The following is a 16869-nucleotide window of genomic DNA, read 5'->3' as shown; positions in this document are numbered from 1 at the left end:
TTTGTGGAGAGCGGAGGTTTACAAGTCGGGTTACTTTCAGGAAAAAACCTATAGTTAAAAACACAGAGAACGCGCTTAAGGTTTCTCGTTTCACTCTTGAAAAATGCGTAATTTAATATTTTTACACGCCCGAAAATAACTACAGCAGGCCTTCCGAGAAATACGAAACGCCCTATTTTTATCCTACAGTCGGAAATAAGGAAAAACATGCCTTCGTCATTTAAGGAAAATCAGTATTAGTCTTAATACCGTATTTTTTATTATTCTCAGGCCCTCATTCCCAAGCCAATTATTCCACACGTGGGAGATGTTCCTGCAAGAGGTGGAAACGGACTCGAAGTCGATCAGTGACGTGGCTAGTGTGCTCGGTCGACAAATTTCTAGGCCGCTTTTAGATAGGTCGTTCCATCGAAAAGTACAATCACGTAAAGTATTCAGCCAAAGAGACTCGTTGGAGTTGATCCTGCAAAAGTCCGAGGATAAACTATCAAAGGTAAATGTTTGAACTATAATAGTATTAAAAACGCTTGATTAAAATCGTTTTTCGTAGGAAATATTAAATTAAATTTTAATTTACTTAATTTAAAGCACCCCCAACTGCCTCTTCACTTTGTATTTTTTGCCTTTCATTCACGTAAAAATTACTGTTAGGTATTGATTTGTTTAAGTCTTGAAATATTTACTAATGACGTCGATTTCGATATAGTTTGTTACAGATTGAAATAAATATTTCTTAAGACCTTGCGTATTTCTATTAAAATGAAACAAATTTGTATCGGACAAAATGTTTTATTTCTTCTGGAAAATATCACAATTATTTTCGTTTGCATATTACGTCAAATTTAATATTCAAATTATGGAGGTGGGTTTTTAAGTTTATAAATCGAAAAATCAATAATACCTATAGTATAACGCAAAAGAACCTCGCGTGATGTAAAAACGCCCTAACTTAAACGAACATGACTTATTTTATTTTTAAAAATTGGTTCCAAAATTCCAAGGCGGGGGTGTGGTTGCTTCAGTTGCACCTTACCTTGAAAAAATCATTAAAAATCAGGGATTGCTACACAAACGCCCAAAGTCGGACACAAAAAAATGCTCCTAGTTTAGTTCCAAAATGTCTAAGGAGAGAGAGGAAGGGTGCTAGGAAAATACAGCTTTTATTTTTCAGTAAAAAAAAAATAATTATAACTACTCATACAACACTATATTATTGTATTATGATTGTTGATCTACAGTGCAGAGAAGATTACAAACGTTCTTTCCTTGCCCAGCTGTCATCTCCAAACAGCTCAGCATCCCTATCTTCGTACCTTGACGCCCATAATGCCTATGTCACCCAACTTCATGCCACCAACGGAATGGTCGACCAGTACAACCAATATGTATTACCGCAACTATTACAGGTAACGTTCGGTTAGGACCATGCCACCACATATAATATACCCGTTTATATACAATGAACTGCGTATGACCACAGATTATATAAAACCAGACGGTGCACTTCTGAATTTACTGATAAATCGAACCTATCACCTTAATGCAGTTGAATCATATAGTATGAGAAATAAATGATTGCATAACATATTACTATTACTATAATAATTTGGTATCAAATAATACGACAATGGTAAAGAATTTGGAGCGAATGATAAATACCAGCGACACTATAATATTTAATAAGTTCTTATCAAAAAAGGTTTTTTTTTCTATAATTGGTGATACTGATTAGAAGTAAGTTTAGATTTTTTTAGATTTTTGAAAAATACATGGTTAAAATATGTGGCTTGAATAGAAAGTGCACCATCTGATTTCATATAATCTGTGGTATGAACACAATAAAATAATTTAATATATTATAGCCTCAGAATTTCTAATTCATTTTTTAACCGTATTATAGGAATTAGAAGACGTTTACTCGGACTTGTGTATGTCCCTGTCGGACGCGGTTCTCCAAGGATCCGACGTCATATACAACAAGGTATTGATGAATAATTTACATGATACTATTTGTCCGTAACATAATCCATTCTAAGATAAAAAAAACCCGACCGTCCGGTGACGATTTATTAATTCATATCGATCTGTTGTTGTGCACAGTCCACCGATCAATCGAAGAGATACAACGCTTTGGGATCCCAATGCCGACAGCTGACACCTGGTTCGGATTTGGTCGCGTTCGCCCGGTCCCTAGCACCACTGCCCACCACGCCGTACCCATCGCAGCGGACCCGAAACTATTGTCCACCACAAGCTCCGGCGGACACCGAGGGGATGATTTTGGAACCCGGGGTCACGGTAAGTCGACCGTCGTCGATATTAAAACCACACTGCTTGGCTTGTCAAGGTTTTACTGTCACGTGTTTTTTTGTTTCTTCCAGGAGGCCATAGCACAACTGGCGTTAAAAAACGAACTGATCGTCGACAGGCTGGCCAGCTTGGACGTGCGAGCAGGATACGACACCATAAGAGCAGAACTGATGGACCTCGAGTCACAGATGAAACAGATACAAGATTCGGTGGAAACGTTTAAGCGCTTACAACAAAGGTTTATTATACTGACATAGAAATGCATAATATTACAGGCCATTGGTAGCGAAATTAAAAAACCGGTGAACTATGCCCAGTAAAAACACAATTTATAATTAAAAAAAAAAATAAACAATTAGGGGCGTGAATCAATATTATCAAACACATCTTATTTATTAGTAATATCAACTAATAAATGCACTTAGCGAGAGTTCAGACTATATAAATATGTATTTGGGAAATTATATAAAAAGAAAATTTTATACTTTCACACGCCATTATATTATAATTATGGATGCTTTAAAATATTTAATTTAATGTGAAATGATACTTAAACATTTCCTAACTTTAAGAGGCAGCATTTCAAGTGACATAATATTATTTCAACTCGCTAAATAAAGTAAATTATACAATACGAAACTCCAGCTGTCATGTAACAATACGTCAGCGGCGAAAATGCTGTCAACAGTGTTTTAGACACAAATGCCATCTATAACTTTAGCCCAACTTATTTTAACTGGTGGACCGCTGGGTGTAAAAATTAAAACTAGAACTCTTATGCAATATTCGTATCCACTTCTCCTACAAATTTCGCACATTTGTTCGCTGTTATAATATACACTGGCACGCTGCCTATCCAAAACGTAACATTTTTTAAGTTGTGCATTTTTGTTAAGAACCTACTATTAATCCTGTTACAAGTTTAACTGCCTAATAAACTCGTAATCTAAACCATCATCATTAATACTGTACACATTTGGTACCGTATCAATGTTGTCGCAGCTCTATTCTAGCGACAAAGCCATTCCGCGAAAAAGTCTATTTTACCAAAATTGGATTTTTTCTCTGACATCTTACAAAATAGATAAAAACAAAAAACATTTTTTTTATATCACCATCCTTCGAGAAAGGTGATAGCCCCGACTCGAGCGAGAAAAAAATATTAAGGTCCATAATTTCTTATTTATTTTTATCATTTTTTTTTTCAATATTACCTCTATATACTTCTTCCCGTCTAGCTTAAATGGATTTCATTTAATTATTCACTCTCCATGTATAAAATGTACACAACAACGGATTACGGTAGTTATCGAGAAAATACGACCGTAAAAAACCATACAGTTTATTTAAGCTAAAAAATGTATTTCTGAAACTAAATGTTTAAGTATGTCCATTACAAATTCATTACACTAATACAATTTCGCTGAGCTTTAGACATTTCAATTTCGCCCTGCGCCTTTTGTTTTTAGAAGCAATTAAAGTTTAAATAATATATGGCGTAGGTATATACATACATACACAGATAGCCATGCTCAAACCTTATATCCCACGCAATCTCCTAATCTTTGGCGGGGACCTCTTAAATTACTTAAATTTTATAAGGTATATTGCTGTGTACTAATTTAATTGATGGTAGACGTTTAAACTCGGGGTCTCGAGTAAAACTCGCTTGAATTCATGTTTGAAAATCGATTAATTCCAGAATAACGTACAAGCAGTCGTATAGTGGAACGTATAAAAGTCGCAATAATTTTCAATTACAACGTTTGATATTACATTGTGCGTATGGTTTCAACTCTAGAAATGAAATGGTGTTTTATGAATTGTTTTGCTTTTAACAACTATTTTTCCGGCTGTTCTCTGTTGGCGCTTGACAAATTCGTCACATTCTGCGGGGTTAGAGAAACAATGTAATAATTTGTAAAACGGCTCTGGCTGTGCGTATAATATATGAACGCGTACGACGCAGGTAATTATTGTGGTGCAGTTAAAACATTCCAATTATTGCTGTCTGCGTCGGTGTTCACTTATTGTCTAATAATCGATATAGCTCTGACTATTTACTGGGATAATGAAGGCCGTGTTATTTCAATCTATGACACAATATTGATGGAATACCTAAAATAAATGAGATTATCGATTTCAACACTAAATAATTTGTGTTCATCATACACGTTTGGTACGAACCTATTGACTTTGCACACAGTGCAGACAGTGGCGTCACGAGCTTAACATTTTTCAGAAGCTAATCTAATATTACACGCACGCTGTAGTACCGATAATCCGGTAAATGCATTCACTGTCATATCAATTGCAACTACCTACCCTGTCGGATTATTAACACCCAATAGTTATTGGTTAATATTTAGTTATCACCTATTTATTGGTCATCCAATATACCTTTAGAAATTCAGGCCACCTGTCGATTACCCCTTTCACCATTCTACTGAGTGCAGATACGCGGTTTCACTAAAATAGTACGAAAAGTATTACGATAATCAACGTAAAAAATGATTTTTATTGTGTGACTAGAAAAATACATTTTTTTTCGTTGCTTTTCAGAAAAAGCTCTCTCCGGTGCAGGTATATGCGAATGTTATTAAAAACCATAAAAACGTATATTTATTAGGCACGTATAACTGCTGTCTGTTTACAACTACTGCTCACTGCTCACATATCATAAGTAAACGCAGTTTTGACTTTTAGTGACAAGTTTAGAGTCCAGTTTTATGGCATAAATATAGACAAGCCGCGTTGGGACGGAATCTCTTATCAAATCGTTTTTATAGTTTCGCGTTTAAAACGATTTTTTTTCAACGCAGACGATATTACAGTCGTCTCCAAATCGAATTGCAACAATAACGTATTTAACCACCGTGATCCTATTTATTTCTTCCGAAGGATAATCGAATAAAAATGTCACCCACCGACCTATACACTATAAATTGGCATAAAATAAACGGAGTTAAGACTAATCCGTCTAGGGCAGTGTTTTGTCGATCGCGCATGACGTTAATTTTTGTCAAATCTCTGACGATGGTCAGTATTGAGACGGATCAGCGGATGTGTAAGATTATGTAGTGCAACTAGAAAAACCATGTCGAAATGTCAGTTGACGTCTGTTCCAACAACAATATTTGAACATACTAATTACATAATATCTCAGCTAAAATCATTGTTACGATGGTCTCCTATATTATGATATAGGTTATTGTGTCTCATATTATAATGTATTAATTTTTTTTTTCTATCGTATTTATACATTATTGATGATATTAATTATTATTAGACTCGACGACCGGACCGGAATTCTATCAAGACACGTCATGTTAAAACTGTTTTATTATTATTATTATTATGGTTATTAGTTCTCACTCGGTCGACGTCAAACTAGGCGGCGAGAGACGACATATTATCTGACGACGACGATCTTCCGGATACATCACACGCGGGACGCGTTTTATCGTACGGAAACTGCTGCAAACGGATACAAAAAAGCATCGTTTCCTACTCCGACCTCATACAACCAACGCCAACACGAATATTAAAAATTTATCGTCGTCGTCTCTGCGCGCTCGATTCGACCGAAAACAAAAATTCGACGCTACGATTTAGTTTTAATTTTTTTCTATATTTAGTCATTATATTATATTGTATTATGTTGTTATGATTATTTATATTCCATAGAAAAGTCGTTATCTTTTTGTAATGTTTTTTTTCGACAGCAGCAGTGCGAACAAAAAACCAAGCTGGAAACCCTATTGTTTCATTTTTTTTACTTCCTCCGTCCCCCCTCTCTTTTTCTCACTCACACTTACCCTCTCACTCTCTCTCGCCCTGACGGATATGTATCTTCATTTATCATTCGTGTAGTACAATACGATTTTATTTTTATTATTACAAATAATACAATATATATTATATAAAAATACGTGTAGAGACCATTACAAGGATAGAGAGAAAGAGAGAGAGAGACACACACACAACGAGGGCAATTTAGACACCTTCTATATCCGGTTTAATCATTTGCGATTTTTATAAACGGACGCGATTCGTTTCGCGGACGATAATTAATCGAAATCGAATACGTTCAACCACGTCACGGTATACATCATATTATTCCGGTCAATCAGTCCCTTAGTCCCGTCCAGCGTTTATTAATCGATCCTTGCACTCTCGCCTACGGTGTATATAGACAGTAGGTACGTAAATCAAACGAACCTAATTCGTACAAATAACCCATAAATCATATAAAATATTACATCGCTTCGCTACATTGTTTCTATCAAGAACCGTTCCCTCTTTCGTTCGAATTGGTTGCGCGGCGGGAAGAGTAAATCGTGATCCAAAATTGACGGTCTTTATGTAGGTAATAATAATAATAATAATAATAATAATTTAATCATGCCTAGCCTGTATCCCCTTCCCCTAATAATGATTCCAGTAATCATATAAATACGTTGACTCGGTAAAAATGTACGATTCGACATTAAAATTGCTACGCATTTTAATAATATTATTATAAGACGTGTAACTTGATTGAAACTTTTATCATATTTTTGTCTACAACATGACGCCAAGTAAAATATTATTGAATTTTTCGCGAAAACTGTACTTAATGGAATAATAATAGTTAAATAACAACATAATAATTAGTGCTTGTAATATTATGTGTCCGTTTAAATAGACAAATCACTAGTCCCATACATTTTATAGGTATATTAACAGTCAACAGATACTTTTTGTTTGTTAGCATTTATGTAATATCTGTGTATAAACGAGACGAAATAACTGTATTTATTTAATCCAATTTAAACTGTTGCTAAGTAAAGAGTAATATTTTTATAGAAACTGCCATATTATTGAACTGTTTTTGAATTTATGTTCGATTCTGGTGAATGGAGTTGAAATCCACGAATCGCAATGTTGTTTCTATGACATGAACTTAAACTACAAAATACATATTATATAGAGATGTGGTTCAAAATTGTTTGTGAATTTGTTTGTAATAGATATTTTATTTTTAACAATCATAACACATTGTATAAATAGAATACGATTAGTGGGGATATTAAAATTTATTTGAACAGTTTAAGTATTTTTACAAAAATACATAAACGAACAGAAAACATTAAAATTGTGATTTATCGTATTAACGACGTGGTTTCGATTGATTCGATTCAAAATGAGTATAGGGAGATCATTGGTACAGAAAAATACATTTGTGCACAAAAAAATATGACATCAACCGCAAATTTGATTTTTAAACGTGTAGCATAATGTATACATTTTTTTTTATCGCACTACGTTTGTTCTTCATACAATTTTTTTAAAAACTGTATTTTATTTATTGTAAAAGAATACGACAATGCATAGAAGAACTAAAATCAATAATATTATTTGAAAAATTTAAACTACTCTTACTTAATAAACATTTTAATAAGGTAGATGATAACTATAAAGCTTCAAATGATTTGTAACAATTATATTTTTAACGATAACAATATTGTGTCGTTTCGGGAAAGATTATCGTTACGATTTGTATTTCACAATAACAGTAGTAAATGTATATGGTATTTTAGAAAAATTTGTTTAGTCGTTGTCCTAGTTGTGACAGTTTATTGTCATGTTGGGCACTCGATGTGTTCTTCAACCGAATATTATCAGCAGTGCCTTTAGATGATAATAATATTTCATGTGAAATGCAGCTTCATTTATTTTATGTACAATTTAGTGTTTTGATTAGGTACATTAAGTATAACAGTATGTTAATGTATTTCAATGTATATTATATTTCCATTCTCTTTGATCTCTCCATCTCTTCAGGGTACCTATACAATTTCGGATAACTGAAATCTACCTTGCTTTCAAATAATGTAGTGTGCTAATCTATCATAAAACTGTATGATATATTTTACTTTGGAACAATATTGTCATTTATAGATTTAACTTTTGCTGACCAAGTATAAGATTGTTATTGTTCAAGCAGTATACATTCAAACTAAATAACCATACATCTTAATTGACCCTCAAAACATAACTATAGTTAACTACATTGGCCGACTGTGTATAGAGTACAATACAAAGTATATTTTAATTAATAATGGGCTTAGTTAAGCAGATTTTTTTAACTGTTTCTGTGTTTTATTTTATCGAAATACCTTTACATGTATTATGATTTCTATTTCTATTTTGTATCTGAGTAGGTTACCGGGAAGTTTTTAAACATTGTGCGGTTGCATTTGATTATTTTCAAAAGCACAGTTTTTTTTTTTTTTGATTAATTGTTTTAAAAAAATATTTTTTTAAATAGCAGTATCATATTTTTTAGTCAATGTATTTTTAATTTTTTGTTAAGGCCTATAAGATAAATTATTATTTTTAAATTACGAAGTATGACAATAGAAATAAAACTAATTATGATACATACAACAAAATTACATTAACGGAAATTGCTTCTGAAAATTTTGCTACACTTGGAGCTCGAGATTAATTTTTCAATTCTATTGAAATGCTATTAAGTGCAATATTACAAATCTAAACAAATAAAAGTTTGTAAGAAACTCATTAAATTGTAATATTAAGCTTAAAGTATAGACAATACATTAATATGTAATAACCAATCAAATGTCGTTGTCAAACAAATACACGAGTGAAACATAAATATGGACATGCACTAAATCAAATTAATTTCGATTGTGTTAAATATTTTCCATTATTGATAATGATTTAAGTCATATATTTAAATTTATGATGAGTTATGTCGAACAATTTATACTGAAATGCTTTATTATTAATTCATACTGCGATAATTATAATATTATATAATAAATAACGTGCTGCAGACCTTTGTGATTATATATCAAAGTGTCGACAAATATTGAAAATTGATCACAGTTTTATAATAATTCCGTTTGTTGTTGAAATTAATTAAATATTTAAAACCATCAATTAGTTAATGAGTTATATTAACTGTTATTTTTGATAAATATAACGAATTAATTTTTCAATATTGATTCAACAATGAGAGTAAAATGTTAATGTTCTATAATCTTTTTTATTTTATGATAAATAAGACAAGCTTCATAATATGATGTGTAGGTACTAGTAAAGGAAATTAATTTGACCGTTTGACCTTTGGCATCTCTTACAGAAAATTGAAATGGCGCCACCGTAACGTCTATCCCATCATATCTGATAGGTCTATTTTTCATTGTTTATATTTGCTTGAAATTTTAATTCTCTAAGTATAGATACACAAAGTTATTTGGTTGAAACTCAACCAAACATTATTATAAATAATAGGAAAAAATATCAATATTCGACCAATATTATTAAAATTAGAAATATCTATTATATTTATAAGTATCTCTTGTAGTTTTATGTTATAGTGTCTTTTTATTTCATGAATATTGTTTGGATTTGAATTTTTATCATACATAATACGTTACTCACAAAAGTCCAGAGTAGAGTTGATACAAAAAAAAAAATTCACTCCTATGATGGTTTTAATCATTTAACCATTAGACCTTAAATCAAATATGTACCTGGTTACTTTACAATTTACACATTTTTAAATAATATCCATACTAATACTAGGTATAGAACTTAATTACAAAAACTACGACATGAACATAAAACGTCAGGGATACTTTTTCCGGTTACGTGTTGCGAGTAATTTTTCTATTTCAGTTGCCTACCTATACAATATTGGGGACAACATAATAATTACTTGATTATTAAATAGATATTCTATAAATAATCAGCGTACAGCAAATTTAAATTCAAATTTATATAGTGCACGAACAACTTTTTATCGAGTTCAAAGTTACTAAGGCTAATCATAATAATAATTGTATACGCCTATAGGTTATTGTTGTTTCGGTGCGAGTTAAATTAAAGTTTCACAGTAGATATAATATATTATTATAACAATAACCAAAAATTAATGTAGTGTAAAATTATGCGACGTCTGCCTTCCAACACCCACCACCCACCAAGCCCCCGGTCCCATCCCGCCCAAAGGTATAACACTGTGAACGAGTCTACTTCTATTGGAGTAATACATATATACAGAGTGTTTCATTTAACGGTAAAAAATAAGTTTTTGAAAACATTTTTTTTCATAACTTAAGTTAATTAAAAAATTACGTTTGAAAAAAATTATATTTTTTATCGCAATCATTTTTTTAGTTTCTACTTTTTTGAATGTCCCGAAAGAAAGTATTTCATATTCCGAAACAGAATATTTTCCTCTGTCTTTTGATGCACATTATCTAATAAAAATTGAATTCTACAGAGCAGTTGGTTATAATTTATAACTTTAATACTATTATAAGTACTAATGTAACTTTTAAGCATTTAAAGTTTTTATGAGCAAAGTGCCACTAAATATATGTAAGATAAATTAAATTTGTATACATTATGACTCTTATAAAAATATTCTGTTTCAGGATATGGAACTAAATGTCCGTTATTTTTCAAATTGAACAATTATTAAAAAAATTATAATTTATTTTCAAAAATATTCTTTTGCAGTGAACTAAATTTAGGTAATAAAAAAATATTTTCAAAAACTACAATGCCTACCCTCTTTTTTTTATCAAATGAAATGTTTAATGTTGAAAGAATCACCCTGCGTATTACATTTTTACAGGGTGATTATTTTATCGCTTCCCATTTAGCAATTTTCTTGGCCAATTTATGTGTTGTTGAAAATAAATGTTATTATACCGTACCCTATGTAGTCTAAAGTCGTTGTAACACGCAACGTTATTGAAAACGAAAATTACATTTTTTTGTATCTTTTTCGTCGTCTTAGTTGTTATTCTTATTTTTTTCACCCGGACAGTTTATTTTTCTGATGTTTTTGATGCTTGAAAATCGTGTACCGCACCAAGACCCAGCTCGTTAATTAGTGATAATCGTACATCACACCAACACCCCGCTAGTATTTTAGTGAAAATAACTTTTTAAATTACACAGATGAGTGATTAAAAGTAGTGAGCAAACATTGTGTCGTTTCAAGCACACATATTATATTTACGGAGAAAATGACCGCACCAGTGATAGTGAATAAGAACCTCACAGTATACAATTCCGAATGCACGTATATATAATACACAGTAACATGGCCTCAGGGGGGGGGGGAGTGCAATATTTTCTCTTGTCGATAGTATAATCTCGTTTATGATGGGGCTCATCGACACGACGGGATTAATCGACTGTTTAATATTATATGTTCCGTTTCCTCCGGTTTCCGATAATCGCCGGTCGTTACGATAATAATTTATACCTAATAATATTACATTGATAAATTTGTAAATTTTCATAGACAGTTCCCCCCACCTATCATGTAAAATATGATATCGCCATGGCACATGGCAGTCGTGAACGTAATGAGAAATTTAATAGCATTAAATTATTAGTAGGTGTCTATCGCCTATTCTAACGAATCGCGGCGGACAGTGTAAGGGTAATTGGAAACGTCATGTCAATTCGACCATTTTTAATTTTGTCCCCGTTTTGAAGCAGAGAAAAGTGTATTTTTCATAGTTGAACTTTTTAAATTTAAATTTTAAATAACCTAGAAAAAAAAACGAAAACGCCATTACTGACTTTTCCTGATGATAATATAGTGATTTTAACTTGTACTCTTTTACCCACGTGCCGTGTCCAATTGTTTCCGGTTTGGTGGACGAATACGACAAAACAAATTTCGATATTATAGAATAGGTTATAATAATTATTTCGTTTTTCCGATCCTATAGATGACTAAGTTAGATCTATATCGCATGGGCGGATAGGCCTACCGGGAAACCGGGCATTTCCCGGCGGGCCCCCCTTCGTATTTTGGTAATGGGGCCTTTTAATAAAATGCAATTACCTACGATAGAAATAATTTGAAATTTTTTTTTCATGTGTATGGCCCCTTTGTAAAATTTCCCGGTAGGCCAAAATTGGCCTATCCGCCCATATCTATATGCTATTGAAGAGTTAACGAATTGGTTACAAAATAAAAAATATCATACTCTATACTCCAGAGTCTAGAGCATTATATTTTTGTATGCGGCAAATTCAAATTATTGTTGTTTGATGTTTTTATTCGTCTGTTTTTTTCTGACAGGAGCCTGGAACAGTCGATGTTCAGCAAGGCGAACGAACTGCAAGAGGACATCAGCATCAAGAGATTCGAATTTCGCACCGCGCAAATGCACCTGGCGGCCGTCAAGTCGCAGGTAAGAATTACAAAAGATAAAATATTATTATTCTTTGGCAACCATTTTTTCCTGATAGATATCATTGAAATCGTTAATATGTACCACATAACTATTTTACTGTATGTGTAATGTGTATAGAGTTATACAATGCTCTTGTCTCTCCGATTTGACATCGACATTTATGTATTTGTATTACTCGACACAAAAAACATACTCCGTATTCCATATTGTAATATTGATATAAAAAATAGAGTCAAAGATTTGTGTTGATAAACGTCAAACGTCCCATTTTGAGTACAGTTATGTAATATAACTTTTTCAAATAGTGGTATGATGTGGAGTGAAGAGGACGATCACGGCAAGCCGCCCTGAACACTTTACTTACTTTTCCATTAAGTATTGAGCACACTGTGCGCATACTTTTTACAAATTTTCAGTATACTTCTCATAAACTATATTTTCAAATACACAATTTTTTTTACTTAATTCAATAAGTGTATACTGTGGAGATGCAAATTCCTTTTTTTTAACCTCCTATTTATTAATAATTGTTCTGAAGATGATGGTTTTGAAAACGTTGATGTGATCACCTCGAAATACTAACTAGTAGTTACTGAGTTATTAAACTTTAAAAACTAAGGATAATAGTTAATAAAAATAGGTTCAGAAGATATGTGGGAGATGATGATTTAACAGTTATAGTTATCAATCACAATTTCGTAATTTGTAAAATATATCATAGTTTAATAAGTAATAGAGACTAAAAAATATTATATCAACAATCTTAAATTTTAAAAACCAGGACAATACACCAGCTTAGTACGTAATGTTTAATAACTCAGGAGCTACTTAATTCATATTTCAATTTGGATGCGACGAAATTTCAAAAAAACAATTTGATTAATAATTTACTGTAAAAAAGAATGGTGCTAATTTGAAAAAATGATTTTGTATCGTTACGGGATTCTCCTAATTCTTACACCTATACTTCCTAAATGGTACAAAAAATATTGAGGATCTGAAAATATGTTTTTCAATAACTAAGTAAAAATTTCAAAAATTAAAATATGATTAAAAGCGCATATTGTTAAGGGATAAAAGGTGGTGAGCATATTTGGTTATCACCTTATATAATACACTTTTATTATATTTCGTACGATTTTCTAGTCCATTTGGCGGTGAACTAAAATAGACTTATGTACCACGCGTACTTAGTATGCTTGTATAATATTGTACACCGACGATGGGCGGTGGTTTTTCCGACGGACCAGTGTAGTCTGTCTGGGCGGGAGGGGGTGGGCGTTGGCCGCTTAGGATTCCATTTTCAACATTTTTTTTCCGTTGGCAATCGATTATTATATTGTTATAATATATTGTTTGACTGCGCGTAGGATTTCCACCGCAGGGTTGCGGCTCGTCAATGTGCAAATCACGAAAGTTATACTTTATGTACGCGAGTAAAAATGATGACAGGCGTGTGTGGAAAGAAAAAATTCAAGTAGATGATTTTCCACAAATCGATAGAACGACAGAAGTACAACGAAAATACTGTAGTATTGTACATCGTGTGTAGTTTAGAACGAATCCAAACGATTGGAGGGACCAAGAACATGATTTGTATTTCAGTCGGGTGCATAATGTTCACGCCGTACATTATTCAAATAAAATTGTAAACCATTTTCACGGGAAAAAATAATCGTAAAATCCTATGTTGTTTCGTTGTTCTTCTTATTGACTGTGGAATGCACTTGACCACCATACATATTTTATATTATTTTGTAAAATGTTCTGTGAGAATTGTATGTTATTGTTTAGTATGATTGGTAGATATACCTCCTAGCCCCTAGGAGCCTAAATAGAAAATGACTAATGAGGACTTGATTTCGTAGATGTTTTAACAACGGTAGAAAACAAATATTGAATCACATGTCGAGGTGTTTTGAATTAATTTAGAGACATTTATTGGGTCTTTCGCAGACTCTATTATTATTGTATCTTCGGTGTTCATACTAATATGGATATAAAAGCTAAAATACACTATAATAGAGAATTGTAAGCAAATAATTATTTTTTAAAAACGTGCAGCAATGTCGCTATTTAAAAAAAACTGCAATCAAAATAGGATATTTCGTGAGGCAGAACTGAACTCTGTCTACATTTTAATAATTATCGGAAACTAATGATTCAAATTTTGATTCAGATACGTAAAATTTTTTAAAAAAAGTCGGTTTTTATTTAAAAAAAAAAAGTTTTGCGATACCAAAGACATTTCTTAAGTCGTATAAAAAATCCAAATAATTGAAAACATAATAATATGGTTTTTAAGTATACTAAAAAATTCCAAAAATTATAATTTGATTAAATGAATTATTAAAGAAAAAATACTGGGGTGAGTATACGGCATCATGTGTATCCAACGAGCAAAAAGATTTAAAACATCCAGTTTCAGGTGACCGATGATTGCCTATAAAATGTAAAAAAAAATCAGAATTGGACAACACGATTTTATTGCCGATTGTATCCTTACATGGCCTACAGTCATTTATTACCTACCTACCTATATTAGCTATTTTACGGTAGGATTTTGTATTATCGGACAAAAATTATCGGTGAATTGCATCGGAGCAAATATCCGAAAAGATTTTATCAATTTACCATTAGTTGTGGTCGTTTTCCGCGCCCGACTATATTTGTATAATAGTGGTACGTGAGGTCCTCTCGAATCCGGGATTTGATCACATCAGCTCTGTGGCGCGATATCCTCGGAAAAACATTTTCCGACATTCGTGGTGAACGGTTTTTTCCCCCGCATATCAATCCAAACCGAATTAAGCCGGATTTCCACTACACCGTATCGTGTAGTGTTCCACATTTTTTTTTTATTTTGTATAGGTAACAAAACGTCGGTAATACGTTACCTACGAGTCGAATATTATATTCAAAGGTGCACGACATAGTATATTATGGAAACCCGGCTTAAAGGTGACTTCACGCAATTTCACCCCGATAACGTTAACCAGGAATAACCAGAAAAAAAATGTTTAATTGCGTGGTGAGTGATATAGAATATTGATGGACTGAATCGTAAGTGGTAACTGGTGCATAACACTACTTGGGTAGTTGAGTACAGGATTGAATTCTATCTTATAATAAATGCAATAGTATAAGTATACCTATCTACCATCATAGAATATAATAATAATTTATTAATAACGGTATTTAATTATAAACTCAATATTTTGGTATACCGTTTAATAACCATACGGTTTACACAATCTCGGTGACAATTTATTTGTTGAAAATCATAGTTTACAGCAAAGAGAGAAGTCGCTTTTACTAAAGCGACCCGCTGTCATAACCATGGTTACATCGCGGTCGTCGAAACCTCTCCGAAAATCACGACGCAACAACGATGAGGTTATTGGAAATACCATAATATACATAGTACACGGGTGGGAGGTGTAGTACGAGTGAGTGTCGCGGCGATGATGACGATGATGCCGAGACGGGAGTGTTAAATCTCCATCATAATTTTTTATTTCGTCGACAAATTATATATTGACATACTACAAATTTGTCAACCGTATACTTCATTAATTTAGCACCGCGCTCGGCGTCTACTAATATCTAATAATTACCGCCGTCGGTGTAACAATTATTAATAAAATATAATATGTGAGTAGTGATTTCCGATTATTTTTTCTCGGTCGCTTGTGAATTTCAATCAACTCCAACGTTGCTGGAGGGCGCTCAAGTAAATATATAATGATTATAATATTTTATAATATATTATGTCATAATCATCCACACATAGTGATATACAGCTGAGTTTAATAGAATTTTTATTTGCGCATAATAATATAATATGCATACGTAGGCACGTACCGGTATAAAAACATACCATAATGTTATTATTATAAGCCCAGTCTCTCAATTCATCCGAAATAAATACGTGAAATCTCTGTGAGTCGATCCTTCATGCGTATTGTTTAGTATTAGTATAAATAATAATGTATTGGTACACGTTCTGTAAATGATATGTTTATTATGACTGATAATTCAATGATATGAGAAGGTGAGTTTAGTGAACTAATTATAAATGTTTTTTTCGCAGTTCACGCAAAACATGCTACCTTGTCTAATAATGTGAATGAGGTATACTTTTATTATGGTAAAACGTTATAAGCCACGATGATTTGTTGAAATATTTATTGTCACAGTGTTATATGATTTTCATAACAGTTTGTGTAGTCGTTCTGTTCCGATCCGTTCACGTCGCGCGTGGTGAGATAACATAATATTGTATGACTGACTCGATAAGATTTGACAAGATTTCCAT

General features: G+C 32.3%; 1 protein-coding gene across 9 annotated transcripts in view; it reads left to right on the top strand.

The window, feature by feature from the left end:
• The window catches only part of LOC111030999, a 268635-nt gene that overhangs the window by 137488 nt on the left and 114278 nt on the right, over window positions 1-16869 (top strand). For all 9 annotated transcript variants that reach the window (XM_022310755.1, XM_022310760.1, XM_022310758.1 and 6 more), the window contains exons 5-10: window positions 271-493; window positions 1239-1406; window positions 1901-1981; window positions 2101-2298; window positions 2382-2548; window positions 12437-12548. In XM_022310755.1, the coding sequence (XP_022166447.1) occupies window positions 271-493; window positions 1239-1406; window positions 1901-1981; window positions 2101-2298; window positions 2382-2548; window positions 12437-12548 (949 nt within the window). The remainder of the gene's footprint in view (window positions 1-270; window positions 494-1238; window positions 1407-1900; window positions 1982-2100; window positions 2299-2381; window positions 2549-12436; window positions 12549-16869) is intronic.

Source organism: Myzus persicae, unplaced genomic scaffold, assembly GCF_001856785.1.
Source record: "Myzus persicae strain clone G006 unplaced genomic scaffold, MPER_G0061.0, whole genome shotgun sequence".
NCBI lineage: Eukaryota > Metazoa > Arthropoda > Insecta > Hemiptera > Aphididae > Myzus > Myzus persicae.
Note: the sequence above shows the minus strand (reverse complement) of the source record. Positions and strands in the feature narration are given on the sequence as shown.